Source organism: Carassius auratus, chromosome 32 (assembly GCF_003368295.1).
Source record: "Carassius auratus strain Wakin chromosome 32, ASM336829v1, whole genome shotgun sequence".
Classification (NCBI taxonomy): domain Eukaryota; kingdom Metazoa; phylum Chordata; class Actinopteri; order Cypriniformes; family Cyprinidae; genus Carassius; species Carassius auratus.
The window spans coordinates 31,875,233-31,897,255 of NC_039274.1; the positions used below are offsets into that span (position 1 = coordinate 31,875,233).

General features: G+C 38.7%; 1 protein-coding gene across 3 annotated transcripts in view; it reads right to left on the reverse strand.

Moving 5' to 3' along the window:
* Window positions 1-20,215, reverse strand: part of fgf11a (fibroblast growth factor 11a) — a 59,401-nt gene extending 39,186 nt beyond the window's left edge. For 2 of the 3 annotated variants that reach the window (XM_026216539.1, XM_026216538.1), the window contains exon 1: window positions 18,279-20,214. In XM_026216539.1, coding sequence (XP_026072324.1) covers window positions 18,279-18,471 — 193 coding nt within the window. In that variant the 5' untranslated portion in view covers window positions 18,472-20,214. Of the gene's footprint in view, window positions 1-18,278 lie in introns of all 3 variants that reach the window. The other variant, XM_026216536.1, reaches the window with a different exon arrangement.
* Between the last annotated feature and the right edge of the window lie 1,808 nt (window positions 20,216-22,023).

The following is a 22,023-nucleotide window of genomic DNA, read 5'->3' on the forward strand; positions in this document are numbered from 1 at the left end:
TTATGCGTCCCTTTAAACTCCTAGACCTTTGTAGGGACCGTAACATAATTGGGGGCTCGTCACAACTATTTTTAATTAACTGAGTTAACGTTTTTTTTCCAACAAAATTATATGGTCGGAAAATTGTTTTGGATGTGGTTTAATTCGATTTGCTACAATTTAATTGCAAGCCGCTTCACTTCATGCTATATTGTACCAAAAAGCTGTAGGCTAGTTCAAGTCATTCTTTACATTGAATATAGTCAAAAAGTTTTTTTATTGCGCTTAAAGGGATTTTTGGTGTACCTTTTCGTCACTTTCTTTGTTCCCAGTTCGCGCCAAGCTTTTTGAACTATTTATGAATGAGTAACCGTAATGACGTCATTGCTCGAGGGGTTTTCCAGTCATTGGGAATTCCGTGCGGCGCATTATAAGCAGAAGCGTGCGTGCTTTGATGGACAAGTTTATTTGTTGTGTTTAGGAGTATTCTTCATTTTTGAGACCCTTTACTTGGTATTGTCGCGGGAAATGCAGGTGAGTGAAGTGTTTTTTCTCTCGTGCACTGTTTTTTGATTGATAGCGGCCTTTTCTCCCCTGTTAGGCTGAAGAGGTGTTGTCCTTTGGGCTTCACCTATTTTCTTTTTGTGTTGATAGTGTCGCGGGGGAGCGGTTAGTGTTAGCTGCGAAAGCAGTTATCTCGGGAGCACGTCCGTAGGCTATTGGGTGGTTGTCTATTTGGCCTCTCAAACCTACTGGTTTTCAGTGCATAAAAACCCGCCGCAGAACCTGCGTGAAGACTAGGGTTTTAGTGAGACAGGTGAGCTTGTGTAAGGCAGGTACAGATAGAGGGGTGCATTGGTTTGCTTCGTGTTTTTGCTGTGCGCTATTCTGAATCACCACTTCACTTCACAGTGCATTTCCCAAATAACAGTAGCTATTATGTATTTTGGCTTCTGTTGTTTTGCATTTTGCTGTTGGCTGGATGAGGCTTGACGCGGTCTTTTTGTCCTCTTTAAGTGTTTTCTATATTTTGACTGCGTGTTTTTTCGGTCTCATTATGGAGTTTAGTCTAGAGGACTTTGTAGCTCACCCAAATTTAGAAGAATTTGAACAATGCACTAAAAATAATCTGATCTCGATTGCTGCTCATTTTAAAGTGCCCATCTCAAAACAAGATAAAAAACAAGATATTAAATATCAATTGCACACTGCCTTAGCTGAAAGAAAGTTTCTCCCTCCTATCAGCGCTGTCCCTTCACATTTTGTCACGCATCCCGATCCGGAGCTGCGTAAACTTGAGTTACAGGTGGAAATGAAACGCTTAGATCTTAAGGAAAAAGAGCTCCAGCATGAGTTTGAGCTGCGCAAATTTGAAATCGAGGAGACAGGAAGACGTGAATCAGTACGCGTTAAAGCTAGACAGTTGAGCAGGGATTCTGCTATGGACATCGATTTTGATGTTAATAAATGCATTCGTTTAATCCCGCCTTTTTCTGACAAAGATGTTGACAAATATTTTGTGCTGTTTGAACGAGTAGCAACGACCTTAAAGTGGCCTACGGAGGTTTGGCCTCTTCTTCTGCAATGTGTATTTACGGGTAAAGCCCAGGAGGCGTATGCTTCTCTTTCGCCTGATGCAAGTTTAGATTATTACCAGGTGAAATCTGCAGTTCTAAGGTCTTATGAGTTGGTTCCTGAGGCTTATAGGCAGAAGTTTCGCCGTTATAAGAAGGCCGAGGGCCAAAGTTATGCTGAATTTGGTCATGAGAAAATTGTATTGTTTGATCGTTGGTGTTCTGCACAAGAGGTGAAGAACTTTGAGCAGCTTCGTGATTTAATCCTCATGGAGGAATTTAAAAATTGTTTGCCAGACAAAATTGCAACATACTTGAATGAACAAAAAGTCACTACTGTGTCGGCTGCTGCTATATTAGCTGATGAATATGTTCTGATCCACAAAGAGAGCTTTGAAAAGCCGCCTTTTCCTTTGTCGCAGCGTGGTCCTATTACGCACCCTCACTTTAATGAGCATGTCAGTCCTAAAGACAGTATAACTAAGGCGAGGCCTGTGTGTGCTTACTGTAAAAAGCGTGGCCATCTAATAAACAGCTGTTTTCTGTTGAATAAAAAGAAACCTAAGGCAGTTGTGCTAGTCAAAACATCAATAGTACCACAGCCCCCCTCAAACTGAACACATGGATTTGGACATTTATTCTCCTTTTATTATGAAGGGTGAAGTCTCATTGCCTGACAGCTGTGTAAAGGTCTCAGTAACAATTTTGCTTGATACTGCTGCTTCTAGATCTATTATTCTTCAAAGTGTGTTGCCTCTTTCAGATAAAACTTCCTTAAGCTGCGATGAGCTGGTGCAGGGTTTTGGAATGAAGTTTGTAAATTTGCCCATGCACTCTATTCAGCTCGAGTCTGACCTGGTGTCTGGTCCAGTTGCAGTGGCTGCATGCACTGTTTTTCCTATTAAAGGAGTGGATTTTCTTTTGGGAAATGATTTGGCTGGGGGTAAAATTCTAGTAAATCCTGAAGTTACTACTGTGCCCCTTGTCTCTGAAGGCCCTGATGAATTGCAGATGAAATATCCCACAGTGTTTCCTGTATGTGCTGTCACGCATTCTATGGCTAAAGCTAATGTTTTGGAGCATGATTGTTTAGAGGGTAGCTTTATGATGCATCCTGAAATGGAGTCAAAGTTATCTATTAGTTCCAACACGTGTCTTCCTCCTACAACCTCTGATACCATGGTGTCATGTGAAGGTAGCGTGCACCGGTTGCTAAATACTGTGCAAGAGCCAAAGGAACAATTGGAGAGCTTTGGTGGCTCGCAGATGTCTCGGAAACATTTGATTTTAGAGCAGAAGCGTGATCCGTCGCTCTCCTCTTTGTTTGAATTAGTTGTTTCTGAGGATCAGCTTGCAGATATGGCTTCTGGTTATTTTCTTAAAAACGATGTACTGCTGCGTAAGTGGACACCATCTTACGCTTCCACAAAGGATGATTGGAGTGTTGTCACACAGGTTGTTGTTCCAAACTATTTTCGCAATGAGATACTGAGTCTGGCACATGACAATCCGTTATCCGGTCATCTAGGGGTTACCAAAACCTACAGTCATATTTTGCGCCAATTTTTTTGGCCAGGGTTAAAACGGGATGTAAAGTTACACTGTAGAACATGTCATACGTGTCAAGTTTCTGGAAAGTCGAATCCACCCATTCCACCATTCCCTTTATTCCCCATTCCAGCTGTTGATTCACCATTTGATCACGTTATTGTTGATTGTGTGGGTCCGTTGACCCGTACCAAATCTGGTAACCAGTTTTTATTGACCATTATGTGTGCTTCAACACGCTTTCCTGAAGCTATACCTATGCGAAAAATCACTGCACCTGCAGTTGTAAAGGCACTGGTTAAGTTTTTCTCATTGTGTGGACTCCCTAGGGTAATTCAAACAGACCAGGGCACAAACTTTATGTCTCGTGTGTTTGCACAAGTGGTCGGTCAGCTGAACATCACCCATTGTTTTTCAAGCGCTTACCATCCGGAAAGCCAAGGTACACTTGAAAGGTTTCATCAAACCCTTAAATCTATGCTTTGTGCTTATTGCCTTGAAAATGAAAAAGAATGGGATGATGGTGTACATCTTCTGCTATTTGCAGCTCGGGAAGCTGTGCAGGAATCTACTGGTTTTAGTCCAGCAGATTTAGTGTTCGCTCATAATGTACGTGGTCCTTTAAAACTGCTTCGGGAGAATTGGTTGAATGAGTCTCAACCGAAAAATCTGCTTGATTATGTCAGTTCCTTTCGCTACAAGTTACATCGTGCTTGTGAATTGGCTACACAACACTTGTCTGCTGCTCAGTCGAAGATGAAAGGCTGGTTTGATAAAAAGGCAGTGGCCAGACAGTTTAAGCCTGGGGATAAAGTTTTGGTGTTTTTACCCATTACTGGGTCCAGCCTTCAGGCACGTTACAGTGGCCCCTATGTAATAGAAAAGAAAGTCAGTGACCGGGATTATATCATAGCTACTCCTGACCGTGCTCGTCGTAGCAGACTTTGTCATATTAATATGATCAAACCTTATTATGATCGTGAGCAGTTAAACAAGTTCAGTCTTGGTGATGTTAATGCAGTCATGGCCTTGTCCAATGCTGAATGTTCAACTGTCTGTTCGCCTCGGCCTAGTGCTTTGAAGGTAAATGATCCTTCGGTGTTGCCATTCGGTGCTGAAACCGTTCTTGAGGCCTGTGAGTTGCTAGACTTTTCTGATGTCGATTGTGACATGGAGAGCCCTTCTGTTGCTACAATTCAAGGTCGTTTAAAAAATTCTGAGATGCTTGCTAACCTTGATTCTTGTTTTTTGCATCTCCCTTGTTCACAGCGTATAGACATATTAAGATTAATCAAAGGTCATGTTTCACTGTTTTCAGATGTGCCATCCCAAACACATGTATTACAGCATGATATTGACGTTGGTGACAACACGCCAATTAAACAGCATCCGTATCGTGTCAACCCTGAAAAACGTCAACGCCTCCAAAACCAAGTTAACTATATGTTGTCACATGGCATTGCGGAACCTAGTATTAGCTCATGGAGTTCGCCCTGTCTTCTTGCTATCAAGTCTGATGGGTCTGACCGTTTTTGCACAGACTTTAGGAAGGTAAACAATGTCACTAAGCCTGACTGTCATCCTCTTCCTCGTATGGAGGATTGTGTTGACCGTGTGGGGTCCGCAGCTTTTGTGACAAAGTTAGATCTACTTAAAGGCTATTGGCAGGTGCCTTTAACTCAGCGTGCCAGAGAAATTAGTGCATTTGTTACCCCTGATGCATTTTTACAGTATACTGTAATGCCTTTTGGGGTACGCAATGCGCCTGCTACTTTTCAGCGGTTGGTTAACCGCGTTTTGTGGGGGGTGTCAGGGTGTGAGGCGTATTTGGATGACATAGTGGTGCACTCTGCAACATGGGATGAGCACATCGATCAGTTAAACCAGGTTTTTCAGAGGCTGGTTGATGCAAATTTAACCGTTAATTTGGCCAAATGTGATTTTGCTCAAGCGACCGTAGTTTATTTGGGTAAAATAGTTGGTGGGGGCATGGTGAAGCCGGTAGAAGCAAAGATTGAGGCTATCACATCATTCCCAGTCCCTTCAACTCGTCGTGAATTACAGCGGTTCTTGGGAATGACTGGGTATTACCGAAGTTTTTGTAAAAACTTTTCTTCAGTGGCTGTCCCACTCACTGACTTGTTGAGTCCAAAAACTACCTTTAAGTGGTCACCAGAATGCCAGCATGCTTTTGAGTCTCTTAAAGCCCTTCTGATGCACGCACCGGTTCTTGCTGCTCCAGTGTACGATCGTGATTTTAAACTAGCTATTGATGCTAGTGATGCGGGAGCAGGTGCTGTTTTGTTGCAGGATGGGTCTGATGGTATTGAACACCCTGTGTGCTACTTTTCTAAAAAATTTCAAAAACATCAAAAGTCTTACTCGACAATTGAAAAAGAGGCTCTCGCTCTAATTTTGGCCCTTAATAATTTTGAGGTTTATATTGGCTCCTCTTCGCGTCCAGTTACAGTTTATACAGACCACAATCCTCTGATTTATATTAATCAAATGCGTAATTCCAATCAGCGCTTAATGAGATGGGCTCTGTTTGTTCAAGATTTTAATCTGGAGATAAAACATGTAGCTGGCAAAAATAATGTCCTGGCAGATGCGTTGTCGCGCGTTGTTACATGGTGATTGGGGGATTTCTTTATTTTTGGCTCCCCATTCACCATCTGGGGGTGGGGGTGTTACGTGCGTCTCACGTACGCCCCGGCCCAGAGTCCTCAACTAATTAGTAGTGCTCATTTCTTAATTCTTTTGTCTCCAGATTCTGATTGGTTGAGCTGGGGAAACAAGGCTATAAAATGGATGGAGGCGGACCCTTTCGAAAACTCGCTGCCAGCCACAGACTTCACCATACCACATCGTCTCCTGCTCCTATTTTGTTGTTATTTTGGAGTAGGGAGCCCCAGCCCTCATTCTTTTAGTTTAGTTATTTCTTTATTATGTGGCTGGGCTCCCTATCTCATGATTTTGGTTACTTTTGTGAGTATTTTGTGTTAAAATAAATGATTATTTTGGGATACTCCAGCCGTGTCCATCTATTATGTTATGCGTCCCTTTAAACTCCTAGACCTTTGTAGGGACCATAACAGTGTGTAACATTTTATTGCACAAAACTAAAGTTCTCATTAAAAAAACAAACAAACAAACAACAACAACATTCATATTATGCCTAATAATGGGAACAGGTGATTTAATAATTCCTTACATTTATATAGCGCTTTTCTAGACACTCAAAGTGCTTACATAGTCAGGGGGTATCTCCTCATCCACCACCAGTGTGCAGCATCCACCTGGATGATGCGACGGCAGCCATAGTGCGCCAGAACGCCCACCACACACCAGCTTACTGGTGGAGAGGAGACAGAGTGATGAAGCCAATCAGCAGATATAGGGACTGTAAGGAGGCCATGATGGTCGGAGGCCAATGGGAGAATTGAGCCAGGATGCCGAGGTCACACCTCTACTCTTTTCGAAAGACATCCTGGGATTTTTAATGACCACAGAGAGTCAGGACCTCGGTTTAACGTCTCATCCGCAGGACGGTGCTTGTTGACAGTATAGTGTCCCCATCACTACACTAGGGCGCTAGGACCCACACAGACCACAGGGTGAGCACCCCCTGCTGGCCTCACTAGTACCTCTTCCAGCAGCAACCTAGTTTTCTCAGGAGGTCTCCCATCCAGCTACTGACCAGGCTCAGCCCTGCTTAGCTTCAGTGGGCAACCGGTCTTGGGCTCCAGGGTGATATGGCTGCCAGATTTGAAATCGTATTGCTTTGATGTTGTATTGGGTTAAAAAATATGAAATTTAGAATATTTAGAAATACTTTTTTTCTGAAGGAGTTTACAATGGTAATGATCTAATAGCATGCTAAAGCACACTTAAATATCCAAAGAGAATATGTATTTCTCAAAGTAATTTACCTCTTCTAAAGTTTGCTAAAGTAAAAATCTGAAGTAAAAATGTGCATGACAAATGTAAATTGGCAGCAAATTCACTGATACATATTTGAAATATTATCTATTTTGACTATATTATTTTACTATATTAATTAGATGAATATTTTACATAACTAAATATTTAAAATACGTATAAAAATGACATACAATGTACATTTGGTCAAGTCAGCTTTATTTATGACAAACTCATAGATCGATTACATAACTATACAGGTATTCGAGGGCAGGCTCTAAGATGCTTTAGATCCTACCTGTCCAATCGCTACCACTTAGTTTATTTAAATGGGGTGTCATCTCATTTATCACAAGTAAAATATGGAGTGCCACAAGGATCTGTCCTAGGTCTTTTTCTAGTTTCAATATACATGTTGCCCCTTGGTAATTTTATTAGAAAATACGTAATTCCACTGTTATGCTGACGATACTCAACTATATATCTCAACGAGACCAGATGAAACTTCTAAATTATCTAAGCTAACAGAGTGTGTTAAAAATGTAAAAGATTGGATGACCAATAATTTTCTCCTATTAAATACGGATAAGACAGAGATATTACTTATTGGACCAAAAAAACAGTACACAGAAACTCGTAGATTAAAGTTTGCAACTTGACGGATGTACCGTTACTTCCTCTACAGTCAAAAATCTGGGTGTTATATTAGACAGCAACTTGTCTTTTGAAAACCATATTTCCCATATTACAAAAACAGCATTCTTCCATCTTATGAAACATTGCCAAGCTATGAAACTTTACCTGTTTCTGATGCAGAAAAGCTAGTTCATGCATTCATGACTGGATAATTGTAATGCACTGCTAGGTGGTTGTCCTGCATCGTCAATAAACAAGCTTCAGGTATGTGCAGCGGCTAGAGTCCTTACCAGGTCAAGAAAATATTATCATATTACCCCAATTCTACAGTCTCTGCACTGGCTACCTATTAAGTTCCATCTCAGTTACAAAATATTATTACTTACCTATAAGTGCCTAAATGGGTTAGCTCCTGTGTAGCCTACCTAACTAGCCTTCTACCACACCACAATCCTTCACGCTCCCTAAGGTAAAAAAAAAAGATGGACTTTTGGTTATTTCTAGGATAGCAAAATAGTAATGGTTCAATCCGATACTCAGGATCTGTATTGGCTCTGATACTCGCATTTTCTGCAGATCGGGAATCGGTCAAACGAGACTTATTCAAATCCGATATTGTGAGTATACTATTCGGTGTTATTGTTGAGCCCCACGAAAGGTGCAAAAACATCTTAAAGCACCAAGACGATTCGTGGACATATTTCAAGTGTTATGAACCTGTTCCATGTGAGGTACAGATTAATATTTAAGTCATTAAATTCAAGTTCACCTAAACTCTTTCCGTTGCGGCTGTCTGTCATCCTCCATTCAGCAATCAAACTGCGTGATGTGTACTATACATCTTGGATGCCCTGGTGGTAAGCAGATAAACATCAAATTTTAATTTATAAAATAGCTTATAATAGCTTTATAAAATAGCTTTATAATATTAAGTAGCTGCATATATATATACGCAGGTTGTGCACCCACCTATAGTTGCAAATTACTAACTCATTATTCAGCTCAAATCAGTTCAATGTTAATTCAGTTCTGTCCAATAACAGTGTTGATGTTGCAATGTTCATCAATTAGAAAAAAATTTGATTCCGCTATAAAGCAGCTAAAGTTACGTTTTGCTCTCATCCAATAGCGTCAGTGTCATCATGTTGATGACATTACTAAATATTAATTTTCTACTCCAGCTGTCTGCATTTTCCAACGGTCACGCACGGTCCGCGTGATGTAAATTTCATCATCAAAAGATTCCTCATACAAACTGTGCAGGCATGATATCAGTGTTGAGACAGAACTCATCCATCCGCGCTCATCTGCATCTAAAGCTGAGCATACTTAGAAAGTTGTGCGCGAGACAGACGCAGAAAAAAAAGTTTGCCCTGACCTTAACACACAATAAAGGATAATATAAAGTCAATGTTATGGTGGTCTGCTTATTTATTTTTGATCTGAGAGAAACACAAGAGTACATTGGGGTCACGGTGAGGAGTGAAGAACTTGGCAAAGTCACGCAAACATTTGCTAGCTATGAGCCTGTGTTAAAAGCTGTGAGTGTAAAAGCATTGCATAAGATCAAAAGAATTCTTTCCCCCTCTCCAACACACCTGTTCTCAAACCTGCCTTGTAAAATTGAGATGTGTGCAGAGGTAAACATACACACATGCACACACAGGCTCACACACACAAGAGACGCAGGGATTAATCACCCCAGCAGGTGCAAACTTCTAGAGGAATGTACGACATGCAATTTTCCTTGGATGAGGTGCTGTGAGTGTTTGTATGTGCGTGTGCGTGTCTTTCTGTCTTCACTTGTATATTTGATCCGCTGAGGGATTTAACCTGAGACTCAATTCCAAATAACCTAACAGTAACGCCTCTCTGGAATACAATGACATTTCTGTTTTAGGACATCGTGCTCTAAATGCATCAAGTGTGTCTGTGTGTGTTAAAGGGGAATGAGGGCTCATGGGTGCTACATGTGCTTTCCATAAGTTTACATCGGAGGCTTTGTGTTAAGGCCTGTCAATACAACAACCAAGTACAAAAGACTAAATTATATAATGTGTTTTAAAGAGTTAGCCTAGTTGATTTCATTTAGCATTGTTCAAATGTAACCTAAATGCTTTTCTTGGTAAACCAAGCAAACTTACAACAAACTTACAACTTACATAAATTGCCTTTTTACAGAAAAGAGCAGCTTTGACATTTTCTCATTAACCCCTTTCTGTAAAGTGGAAGAAATAACATGTTTTTTTACAGACGTAAGGAGCATATATGATGACAGAATTTTCTGTTTAAGGTACAAAATCGAACTTGGCACACACTTGCAGTGTGAAACAGGTATTACGCATAATATAATCAGTTATTGAGGTCACTTTACTCTTTTAAGGTGGCTACAATGAATTTTCAGTAGTTAGAGTAAAATTAAAATAACTGTTAGGCTTTATAGTGAACCTCGATTAAAATTTAATTCTGAATTGAATTTGAATTTAAATTTAAAAGGCATCCTCGATTCAGATGGAAGTGGTGCACAAGCCTAATTTAGAAGACCTGTGTATAGCATATAATGTATTATACACATGAATGTATCTGTCTATACTGTATATGGGTGAAAACAGTCCCATGTTACTCTGATACTATAAATATTCCAGAGACATCATTCAACATTGAATTCTACTATATACAACATTGTTCTGTGCATCTGTTCCCTCTTATGTTGGGTGAAGGTTTCACCACACCTTAAAAGGAAGATGCTCTCAGTGCGTTTAAATTGTTGATGCCTCTTCTCTTGTTAAGTTGGTCATCTTGTGTTGGGTTACACTACCATAAAAGAAGAAGCTCTCAGTGTGTTTCTGTATGTGTGTGTGACCTCTGCTAAGGTCCCTCTGCGAGTTTGGCAGGAAAGCATTGAGGTCATATTAAGAGGGGAAGAACCGATCCAAATAAAACACACATACATAACAACAGCAGAATTCTATCAGCGTGACTCTGTCCTGACGACAAAGGACAGAACATTGGATCATGTTTACAACCACCTCCGTGCCATACACAGAACCCTTTCATGCTCCCACTTTAGCCATTCAGATCATTCTTCTGTGTTGTCAATCTCTGCTTATCTACTGCTTCTAAAAGCATGAAAGAACTGACACAAGTGCCAGCATAATATTGCCAAAGGGGCTGTTTCACTATTAAATGACTGTTTCGATTTTTCAGACAGGAATATATATTAAGCCTTTGGTACATGAGGCTGTCTCAGAGCTACAGGAATACATATCTCTCATTTGCTGCATAGATTATGTCCTGCAGATCTAAAGCCTTACATCTAACCCACTCTCAAAACAGTTATAATAACCAAAATAATCGTAACCCTACTTCATATGGGAAATAGAAAGATTTGCATCAGAATGTTATTCATGTGTTTTACAGCATTGCACTGTCAACCCGCAAGTGTTAAAGAGTTAACTCACCAAATTTGGAATATAAGCACCATATTTTGCAGTTGAATCCTAGATCAACTGACAGGCAACTATGTCACCAGGTACACTGACTGTCAAGCATAAATTTGACAAAACATAAAATCATCAATTACTCTGCCAAGACATTGGCGGTGATATTTGTGTGCAAAACAAAATCTGAACTATCCTTTCAATAACAGTGACAAAAAGAAAACTGCCTTTAATAAATGATCTAAAATATTTAGCTTGACCTGCCATACTTTTTACTGACATCTCTATTTCGAATCCTCCATTTCACAAAAATTATGATATATACAGTATAAAGGAATTATACCCTCCATATGGCGCAGAGCTACTGTGCTGACTTTAGAGGTTGCACACTGTAATATTTCCAGCATTTGTCATTTTTGTAATTGATGAGGTTTTTGGTTTCTGTCGTTGACCAGTGTGTAAGTGTCTAGCTTGCTGATCTATGTCCAAAAATAATTTATTATTATGCAAAAAGGTATTTTACCCAAAAAGGAAAATTGTGTAATTTGAACCCATGTATAACCTTTATGACGATCTTTCTTCAGCAAAACATATAATACTGAAAGATATAATGAGAACTCTCTCTCTCTCTTTGTTATATGCATAAAGAATCATAGAGTGGAGTGCAATGATTTTTTTTTTACCTTAATTTTTTTATATATATATCTGTATATGTTTTTTTTTTCATTTCATAGAAGAACGTCAGTCATACAAGGCATCAGAGTATGATTGAATCATTTTTAGGTGTTCTATCCTTCTAAAAATATAACTGTTTAATAAGAAAATACATATTTTATGGACAGAAACTTATGGATAAAATTAATAAATGTAAAAATAAGCATGCTAACATGTAAATTCTTAAAAACCACTTCAGATTTAACTTATTTTAGGCTTACATTTCATAGGCTTTTTCTTGGGACATAATTTGATTTGTAGTAAGCTAAATTTACAACAACAAATATCTCCACAACACACAATTAAACAACTATACACACATTTTTATGAGAAGCTCCTCACAGATAAGAGGTCACCCAGACTCTGATTCCCCAGTATAATTTACATGTGCCTGATAAAAAACATCTAGCACTCAATCAATATAAAACAAAGTGTGAGGCAGTGACCTACCACTATCCTGGGATGGAGAAAACAGTGACAGAAAGACATAAAGAGGAGGAGGAAACACTATCTATCAAACAGCAGAGCTTATGATGGATGCTATACAATTTCAGGCCAGCATTAACATTTATACATACTCCAGTAACAGATTTAACAACACTATTCAATAAAACCACCAAATCCCATAAATCTACACTATAGGCTATATGTAATGGCACAGTTATGATTGACTGTCATCTAATATTGTTCTATCACATTCCTCAAGGGAGATTTTAGATTTGTGACACTATAAATTCACAGAAGTCACTGAATTATTTATATAAAACAGGTAAAAATATGATGACTAAAAGCCTGTTTACACAGAGGAAGATAACTGTAACAAAAACAATAAAGTTATGGTTTTCAAAATCATTCTAATGACAGAGTCCACATTACATCTATGTTGATACTGAGTACAGAAAAGAGAAAGACAATAGGTGAATCCATGTGACCTGGGTTACTGACAGCCAAAGAGAAAGAATTATGTCCACATACAAACACAGATGAATGAGTTTGAAGGCAGTAGTCTGCACTTGCCCCATAACAGCAGGAAAATAGTCCAGAAACAGTGCAGGCAACTTAACCATTATATACTCACAATGACTGTCTGTGCCACTGTCAACACGAGACAAACGGCCCTAACCAGCTGACATTATTACAACTTCAGAGAGAGAGCATGAACAATAGGACAGACTCACAATAAGAAGAGATGCTACACCATAAGTTAATGAGACAGAGGGTGACTCTGGAAACAGACCTGGGTGAGATTGGGAATTGTAATGGAGAGTGCTGGAAAAGAGATGAATGAAAAGAGGAGAGCAGGACAGGAGAGCGTTATTGATGAATCAGAGCGTGTTAATAAAAGGCAGACTGTGTGGACGAATGAATCACCCAGTAACAATGAACTGCTCCAACGATCTGCAAACAACGCAACGCATACAAATATCCGTTATCAATTGCTAGTTGTTCTCCTGTCAATCCTGTGTGTGTGTGTGTGTGTGTGTGTTCAGTCTCTGATTAGGACACTTTGCATCATTACAGTTTCCTTCAAGTTTGCTGATTAAAATCCCACTCACTATTTAAAAGTGACAAATGATTTCATAGCTCAAGCTCTGTGTGTGTGTGTGTGTGTGTGTGTTTTGGTGCAGTGTTGGGCTGAAGGGGATGTGGATGACCTTGTTAAATGCTGGGTGGGCTTTTGTGATTGGTGATCAGTGGATATTAACAGTGTTGGGCGTAACCCATTACAAGTAAGATGAGTTACATAATCAGATTTACTTTTTTCAAGTAACTAGTAAAGTAACGCATTACTTTTTAATTTACATGAAATTTACTTTTTCAAAAAAGTAATGCCATTTACTTAGTTTTTTCCATTTATTGACTGACAAGTCTCCTGTCTCCATATTGGGAGAAATCAGAAGTACAGAGGCGTTGTGTGTGCTGTGTGGACACAATGTAGTTCTAGACTACATGTGCTACAAATAGAACCTCATATATTAAAAACAATCGAGACCTGCTCCTATTCAAAAAGTAACTAAGTAACATAATTAGTTTTTTTTTAGGGAGTAATGAAATATTGTAATGCATTACTTTTAAAAGTAACTTTCCCCAACACTCGTTATTAATGTCTGTTAATCTCACCTGACAAAACATTTCAGGAACGTAGACACATGTTTAATCTGTCATATAGTCAACATTTTTTATCAGAGTCTGTTAAATTTTTTCGATCCCACCCTCCCTAAAAAAAAATTATCTAGCTATATAGATGCGTGTCCCTCTATGGCGAGCGTGATTTCACAAAGTACAACATGGAACAACATTCCAATCAACCAATCAGAATTGAGATATAACTTTTCAGAAAATATCTGTTTTAGGCTTACAACCAGAGTTAGGTGCTTCTACACCCTTGTTAATCAGTTATCATTTCCCACTGATTTTAGGAATAAATTATGGGTAGGATTATGTTTAGGGTTATGGTTTGGGTTAAATCTATATTTTTGGACAATAATGTTGATCCAGGATTATCAGAAGATGTTGATCCAGGAACGTGTCTTACTTGCCAAAATCACGGTGACCATCTCTCTATAAAGTAATTACAGATAAATGAATACAGGTGCATCTCAATAAATCAGAATGTCATGGAAAAGTTAATTTAAGTAATTCAACTCATATTGTGAAACTTGTGTATTCAATAAATTCAGTGCACACAGACTGAAGTAGTTTAAGTCTCTGGTTCTTTTAATTAAGATGACCTTGGCTCACATTTAACAAAAAAAAAAAACACGAATTAACTATCTCAACAAATTAGAATATGGTGACATGCCAATCAGCTAAACAACTCAAAACACCTGCAAAGGTTTCCTGAGCCTTCAAAATGGTCTCTCAGTTTGGTTCACTAGGCTACACAATCATGAGGAAGACTGCTGATCGGACAGTTGTCCAGAAGTCAATCATTGACACCCTTCACAGGGAGGGTAAGGGGACTAAGGAGAAGAAGAACTGGACTGTTGCCCAGTGATCCAAAGTAAATATTGTAGTAAATAATAATTACTGAAATAAATTAACTTTTCCACGTCATTCTAATTTATTGAGATACACCTGTATAATATAATGTAGGATTTACTTTAGGATGTAATACTTTAATTAACATTAATATTGTTATTAAATTAATACTATCATTTATTATATTATATTTATTATATAATACAGCATATTTATACTTATTACATTATATTAGGAATGAAAATGTAAATGTGTATCAAATCGAAATATGCCACATTTACTGATATACATCATGTAGAAATGTCAATCAATTTCACCCGTTGCACTGAAAACTAGAACTACAGAAGCAGACAGCACTCTATGTACTGAGCAGCTCTCTCTGTAGTTTTGTACTGACAGGCAAAAGCGTGCTTTTCGAGAAGCCAACACTAAATAAGTGCTCTCTCTATGATCTTTTCCATCAAAAGGCAGTCAAAATCATCCAGTCACCGCTAAACTATAACAAAAGCTGAGGATGTAAGCTTTACTGCTGCAGCCCAAACTATACTGTACATACACCCCGAACTGACAGAAAACATTTCTTTCTTTACTGCGTCAAACACCACCAACTGCCACCATTTTTCATAGTTGTAATTACCACTTTGCGTGGGGCACTTTGCAGCAGCAGATGCCACGTTGCGGGACTTTGGTTTCCATGGTGATTACAGTGATTAACTTGGGATACACGTCATAAATATCCCACCCTGGTGGCACATGCACAGCTGGGTCCTAAGAAAGAATGGGACCCTCAGAAGAGTGGATTTGTGGATGACTGAATCTAGCTCAATATTTTCCTCAATATTTTTAACTTCTCTTGTCTTATGTATCCACAAAGTCCCATCAGCAAGGCTTAACCACCCCTTCATCAGCATTATCATTAATTTGATTAAAAAAAAAAATCATCATTATAATTTTTTTTTTTTTTTTTACTATTTTTGTTTTTATTTACCTAATATTTTCAACTAGCTTAAGTAACTCTTATGTACAACACCCACAGGTCTAGTCAATAATCTGGTCCAAAATCAGCCAAAGTGAGAAATACATCCCATGTCTCACCTGTACTTCTACATTAGCAACATATGCACAAATGCAAATATTCATAGGGAGTTCATTATCATCATTATCTCTGTTTGAAATGTGCCATGGGGAGCTCACTGTTCTGTTTTAAAAATCTACATTCAGTGTTCCTTCAGGCCATACAAAGTATTGCACTTTGGATTAAAAAAATAAAGTTTCTTTATATATATTGATAAATTGATAATACATATATATATATATATATATATATATATATATATATATATATATATATATATATATATATATATATATATATTATCAATTTACTGGGTAATCCCGTCCTATCTTTTAACCAAAAATCCAGAGGGGTCATGAAGTCAAATACATATTACAAAATCACATTTATTCAACCAAAAACAAAAGTAATTCCTATACCTAATATTTAACATTAAACTAAATATAATTATAATACTGAAATGTAATAAAATGAATAAATAAATAATTCACTCTTTTTTCTGCATTTCACGTCTGCCTTATAATTTACTAATGTATCTTATACTTAATATTGTGCCTCTAAAGATTAAATGCATTAGTCACTTTGGATAAATGTAAATTTCATGTATCAATTATCAATTATCAATTATCAAACTCTACAGAAAATTTATGTATGTATGTATATGGGGGGCAAAAGTTTGCTTTTGTTTTATGAATAAAAACATTTATATGTAATGCAGCTTTTCATAAAGCTAACTTGACTATAATCAATAAAGTAAAAAGAAGACTTAAGTGATCTTTCAGGAAATCTCATTGGGGTTAATTATGTAAACATATGACCCCCCCCCCACACACACACACACACACGCACACGCACACACACACACACAGAAACTAACAAACACATGGTTTCTAGTGGTGGGTGGGGCAACAAAAGGGAGCGAAAGACTGGAACCATTCATCGTAAATGAGACTGTGATGCTTTTATGTGCGTGTGAAGGATCACAGCGTAAATCTGGCTCGTTGGTGAACATAAATTAACAGGTGTTGTCAATAGCAGTACATAGACATGCAGCAAAATGATCAGAACGATTTCAAAGCGACGTGTAGCTCTGGGTCCCAGACAACGTAAACTCGCTATTTTGACACATGCTCTTCAGGAGAGACTAGATGATAGTTAACCTTCAAAGTCTCAAGGATCCCATTCACTCATACACACTATAATATACAGTGAAAATGTCCATTCTTAAAGGGATAGTTCACCCTAAAATGAATAATTTACTCACCCTCATGCAGTTCCAACCCTATATGACTTTCTATCTTCTTTTGAAAATAAAAGAAGATATTTTGAACAATGTTTCAAATGTTTCTATCCATACAGTGAAAGACAATGCAAACAACATTGAACCCCACTGACTTTTACTGTGTGTATATATATATATATATATATATATATATATATATATATATATATATATATATATATATATATATATAAATAAATAAATACAGGATGAATATTGTCAGAACACCTTCTTTGTTTTCCACAGAAGAAAGAAAGCAATACACAATCTGAAGGTGGGTTAATGATTTGATTAATTTGTTAAATGCCATGCCATTATATGATCAGACATACTTTCTGAATAGTCAACAATAAACCTTGACTGATACTATATTTTATATGCCATCTAAACAACCTCATTTTTTAACTTCCATGGTCTCAGAGGTCTTTCAAAACCAATTACTTATCAGTTAACATGTCATAACTCAAAGAGATTACTTCTTATGCTCATGTCAATCCTGTTTGCTAAATCCCCACTGTTTGAACTCAATAGAAGTCAACAGACTTAGGCCCTGATCACACAGAAAGCATTTTTTTTTTTCAGGTTTGAAAACACGAGGTGCACTTCACTGCCTTTTTTTTTAGTTTACTTTTTTTAAATTTAGAAAATAGCAGCGAGCTGCATTTTTTTATGTTGCTAGTCAACCACAGAGTCAGCTGTCCGGTCAGTCTAATCAAGGGCTTATAGTCAAACACTCTAAAATCGTTGGTTTGCTGTTAAGTAAAGTGTCATATTAGCATAACTTGAAAAAAATGTTTTTTTCCCAGCACGTTCCCATGTTCCTAGCAACTGTAAACTTCCGTCACCACAATGGAAGGTCCACCTCTCCATTCATTTGATTGGACAATGGAAACGTGAATGACGTTACATGCTTCCCTGCCTCAAAAAGCGAGGTTCAGCACGTACCCGGGGTTCATATACAGCATTCAAAACATTCACTTCCAATAGAAAGCAATTTAAAAAAAGGCATCTCTCATTGCAAAAAAAAAAAAAAAAAAAAACATTCTGTGTGATTGGGCCTTAGAATATAGCAGAACTTCAAGTATTTCAAGCGAGACAGAAGGTTTGAAGTGTTTTGGGCAACTTACCTGGTCTTTTATCTAGTTTTCGTCCTCGACTGCCGCAAAGCCGGACTTTGGAGATGAGGATAAGGATCTGTTTCTCACAGAGCGACTTGTTGCTCTTGGGGCAAGGCTTGCGTTTGGTGGAAATCTGCCGGTTGGCCTGGGGGTCCTTGACTTCCCTGCGCTGCCGGATCAGCGAGCTGGCAAGGGCAGCCATTTTGCTGTGCCCCACTCACCCGTAGGGCGCAGAGGGCGTCAGTGGGCCACCCACCTGTCCGATCAACCAGGGCAAAAGAGGACAGGAGCAGGAGTCTGTAGATGTTCAGAGTTCAGCGGGGTCTCCCACAATAACCAAGGAGAGAATGTGTCACAACTTGATACGGAACAAAAAGGGGCTTGGTTTCAGAGGGGTAAAGGGGGTGAGGCAAAACACTTGTGAAGTTCACAATAAACTTTATTTGCTGCTTTGGCTATCAAAATGGGATGCAGAATTCTTTGTGTTGTGATTCTGATGAATGGCAGCTATCGTTGTTGAGATTGTTTGTTGTATTTCAGGTCTCGTTGCACAGCATACGGACAAGTGGCACCAGATGATCCATGGAGCCGTACTGGAATTCTGGAAGATAAGTGAGCCATCACAGCACCACTACACCCTCTGTTCGACTCGAATCCCTAAAGATCCGAGTTCCAGAAGCCCTGGTCTCTCACTTCCCTTCCACAGTTTAGTGTGGGATTGATCTTCAAAAAATCTCACAGATCAGAATTCAGTCTTCAAGTTCAGAAAAAAAGGTGTAAATTGACCAGTCGTTTCATCCATACGGTTCCACATATCATTGCTATCCTCGTAAAACGGAGATCGATGGATACATAAAACAAACTAAAATACAGATCCTACCGAGAAAAGGATCAATATCCTGAGACAACCTTAGTGAAACTCCATTACCTGATTCCGGCGTATCGCATTTAGGACAGTATGACTGCAAAACAATAACAACAACAAAAACTAAAGACAGACAGACACACTAAGTAAAAAGTCAAAAACTGGCGTCGTCAACCCTGGAACTCATGTCTGTGGATGATCAGATGGATAAGGATGAACGGAATCGCAAGTTCTCTCCCTCCTCAGCCTTTCTGACATTCCCCTTTGCACCCTCTCCCCAAGCTCCCGAGAGAGTGTTTGTAAATTCCAAGGGCTTCTTCAGATAGAGGTGACATTCATGAACGAGTGAGAGCGGAGGAGAGCGAAGGGGAGCACCAAGCCTCCCCCAGACTCCTGTAAGGCAACCAGGCAGAAAGCACTGAGGAACTCGTAGCTCCGTGTCCTTCACACCACTTGAGAGGAGAGGTGGGAGGGAGGGAGGGAGGGAGGCACAGATGGAGGGATGAAATGAAGGAATGTTAAGGATAGATGGTGCACATATCTGTTTGTCCGGCTTCACATGCTGTAAAGGTCCCGTTTGAAGAAAGTCCCTAGGTGCTGTCGGGTCTTGTCCCAGTGCTATGGTATTCTGCTTTAGTCCAGTATTCACAGTGTTCTCACCCCTGCAGGCGTGCGTAACAGAGTCTCTTCAGCAAGGCACCTCGGAATCTATGCGAGAATGTAACAGTTTATGTGTGTGTGTATGAGAGTGATTGAGAGTGTGTGTGAATGTGTGACTCTCAGTCTCTCTTTTGCTCTCCCTCCCGTCCCTGCTCACAGTGAGTTACGGAGCCAACACTGGCAACATGCTTTGCTGTACTCCCTCGTTCTCTCTTTTCGTCTCTTTGTAAACCCTCCCCTTACCTTTTCTGCCCTCCCTCTCTGTCAATCAGAACCCTTCTTTTCCGATCACTCAAAATCCCCCCTTCTCTTCTTGTCCTCACACCCACCCCTCTCATTCCTCCATTCCCTCCCCCTCTTCTGTTCTCTCTCTCTCTCGCTCGCTGGCTGCTGTTGTGGTCTGGAGCATTAAAAAATTAAACCTGCCTCATGCTTTCCTTAAAGCGACAGAAAAGACAGACAGAGAGAGAGAGAGAGAAAGAGAGAGAGAGAGAGAGGGAGGGAGGGAGGGAGGGAGGGAGAAAGAGTGTAACTGACAATGCCTTTTCTAAATTCCAATTTGGTTCCTGAATATGAACAAACAGGATGCAGAACTGCAATTAAAATTGTGCATGGTATTACAATTAAAATGCAAAGTTCTCTATTATAATTGTTTACCTAAATAATAAATAAATACATTCATAGACCTTATTAAAGGTTTATAGGCCTTCCAGATAGAAATTATGACAGAATATTAAATATAAAAATAAATAAAAAGATAGATAGAACAACAGACAGAACAAAAGTCAGAAGGTATATTAAAAAGAAATTCTGCTTGCCACCATCAGCCCCACATATGTCTCTCAAATGTAACCTGGAATACAAAATAAATTACTCACTTTATTTTTATGCCCTGCTCTCCCATTTTTCACTCTCAATTAATCACATTTCCCCTCATATTCATGTCTGAGCTGATAAAAACAAAATTCATTCAACTTAGAAAATCAGCAGCAGCTTTATAAAGGACAGGAATGCTCTAAATTCACCTTTTAAAACACATGCTGTGAATACTGATTTTAATACCACTCTCTTCCTTTTCTCCTTCTGTGCCTCAGTTCACTGGGGAAACATTTAGCTGGCTGTATGCAAACAGGTTGAATGGGGTTCTGATCCCTTCACCAGCAGCCTAATTCAAATGAGTGTTATAATAAGGTTTTATAACCCACAGCAAGTCTAAATTAGTCATGGCCTGTGACGCCTCTGTTTGCGTGTTGCTCTGCCCGCCAGTGCTCTTATTGATGCGGTGGAGGATTTTCTTTCTAGGCACAGAGTCAAAGCCATTTTAATCATCAGAGTTATGACTATGACATCCAGTGGTGATGTTAGACAAAGACGAGCAAAGCAAAACATCTGGGAAAGGACAAAGATACACAGAGATGAACAGTTACATGTAGCCATTTCTTTAACATGATGCAACCAGGATGTTTAGTAACATAACATAACATAACATAACATAACATAACATAACATAACATAACATAACATAACATAACATAACATAACATAACATAACATAACATAACATAACATGTGTATGTACAGGATATGTAGGTCTGTACACCAAAAAGTTACTGCTGCAGTCTTTGTGATGTCTTTGAAGAAATGTTGGGCCTTACTCAAGGGTAGGGCATAAACGAGCGTATTTCTTTTTTGGCAAATGTCTGTTCTTTAATTTTAATAGTGCATGTCCAGTGAAGGATGGAGACTACACTGGCAGAGTGGACAGACCTATTTCATTTTAATCAGTCTGTTAAATTACAGCACTACACTCCTGCTGCTATATAGACTTCATGACTACAGTATATACCATAGATTGCAAAAAGCATTATAAAGCAGTAAGACACAAACATTCATGTGTATCTCAAGCATCTAATTCAGTTCAATAATTGAAAAGTTCCAAACAGATAGATAGACTCTGTTTTAAAACATACGGAGGTTCCTACCTAGATAGCAATTTCAGACATCACAGGCATGAAACTACTGTGAAGCAGCTGTGTATGTATCTTTCATAGTGCACCGTGATGTTTGACAAATAAATCCCCTTTTAAAAAAGTAAAAAAAAAAAACTTTTAACTTAAAATGTAAACATATTTTTCATTCAGTATTAAATAGTGCTGGTAGGAAAGATTTCCAGCTAATAAAAAATTCTGGCTGATCTAATCAGTATTTATATAATATATGTAGCTCATT